Below are 1,152 nucleotides of genomic sequence, written 5' to 3' on the forward strand. Positions count from 1 at the left end.
AGACCGCCCAGGTTTGCTGAATGTGAAGCCCATTGAGGACATCCAGGACAACCTGCTTCAAGCCTTGGAGCTCCAGCTCAAGCTGAACCACCCCGAGTCCTCTCAGCTCTTTGCCAAGCTGCTCCAGAAAATGACAGACCTCAGACAGATTGTAACAGAACATGTGCAGCTATTGCAAGTCATAAAGAAAACAGAGACAGACATGAGTCTTCACCCGCTCCTACAAGAGATCTACAAGGACTTGTATTAGCAGACAAGTCCGCATTCACTGACAATGTGTTCCTTCTTCCGATTGCACTATTATTTTGAGGGGAAATCTGACACCTAAAAAATTTACTGTGAAAAAGCATTTTAAAAAGAAAAGGTTTTAGAATAATAGATCTATTTTATGCATATTGTTTATAAAGATACATTTACAATTTACTTTTAATATTAAAAATTACCACATTATGAAACTGCTGGTTGTATTTGAAGCCCGAGTCTTATGCATCCCCTATCATACCCCCACCACCAGGCTTTATTTTCTTTTATGTCCCTCCGTCCTTCCTTCCCTTCTTCCTTCCTCCCTCCTTCACTTTTCTTCTTTCCTTCCTTTTTTTTTTTTTTTTAAGATTTATTTATTTGAGAGAGAGAGCATGAGTGGGGGAAGGGACAGACAGAGGAAGAGAACAGACTCTGTGCCTCAACCTACTGAGCCACCCAGGCACCCCCATTTTCTTCTTTCTTACACATTTTTAAAAATGTGAATGGAACTGCTGGTCAACTTTCATTCTCAGTAGATTAATTTTTCACTCAATTCACAACTTTTCTGAACCTTCCATCTGCCTTAACAACCACAACTAAAAAAAGAAGGGAAACTTCAGGACCAAAAACTTTTCAGAGCATGTCTTTCTTACCCTGGATGTGCAAGTCTGGGGCACAGCCTTAGGCCTACCAAGAATCCAGTCTTCTTCCCTTAGACCCAGCCAGGATTTTCACTCATCACGAGCAGCCTACCGATGGGGTACTGACATGTACGTGATCCACCCGGTGGCAGGCACTGCTAGAAGCTGTGGGTAACAGAGGTGTTGGAAGATTTGGTACCAACAATTATAGTTGAATTGAGGGGGAAAGATTCATCTTTCTTAAAAACAGATTATAATACTCAGTATA

The 1,152-nt window shown here is 41.4% G+C and overlaps 1 protein-coding gene across 7 annotated transcripts in view; it reads left to right on the forward strand.

Moving 5' to 3' along the window:
* Nucleotides 1-316, forward strand: part of PPARG (peroxisome proliferator activated receptor gamma) — a 123,305-nt gene extending 122,989 nt beyond the window's left edge. For all 7 annotated transcript variants that reach the window (XM_081822568.1, XM_081822553.1, XM_081822559.1 and 4 more), the window contains one exon: nucleotides 3-316. In XM_081822568.1, the coding sequence (XP_081678694.1) occupies nucleotides 3-20 (18 nt within the window). In that variant the 3' untranslated portion in view covers nucleotides 21-316. The remainder of the gene's footprint in view (nucleotides 1-2) is intronic.
* Nucleotides 317-1,152: the final 836 nt, after the last annotated feature.

This window comes from Leptonychotes weddellii, chromosome 1 (genome assembly GCF_054177405.1).
Source record: "Leptonychotes weddellii isolate Sample4059 chromosome 1, ASM5417740v2, whole genome shotgun sequence".
NCBI classification, from domain to species: domain Eukaryota; kingdom Metazoa; phylum Chordata; class Mammalia; order Carnivora; family Phocidae; genus Leptonychotes; species Leptonychotes weddellii.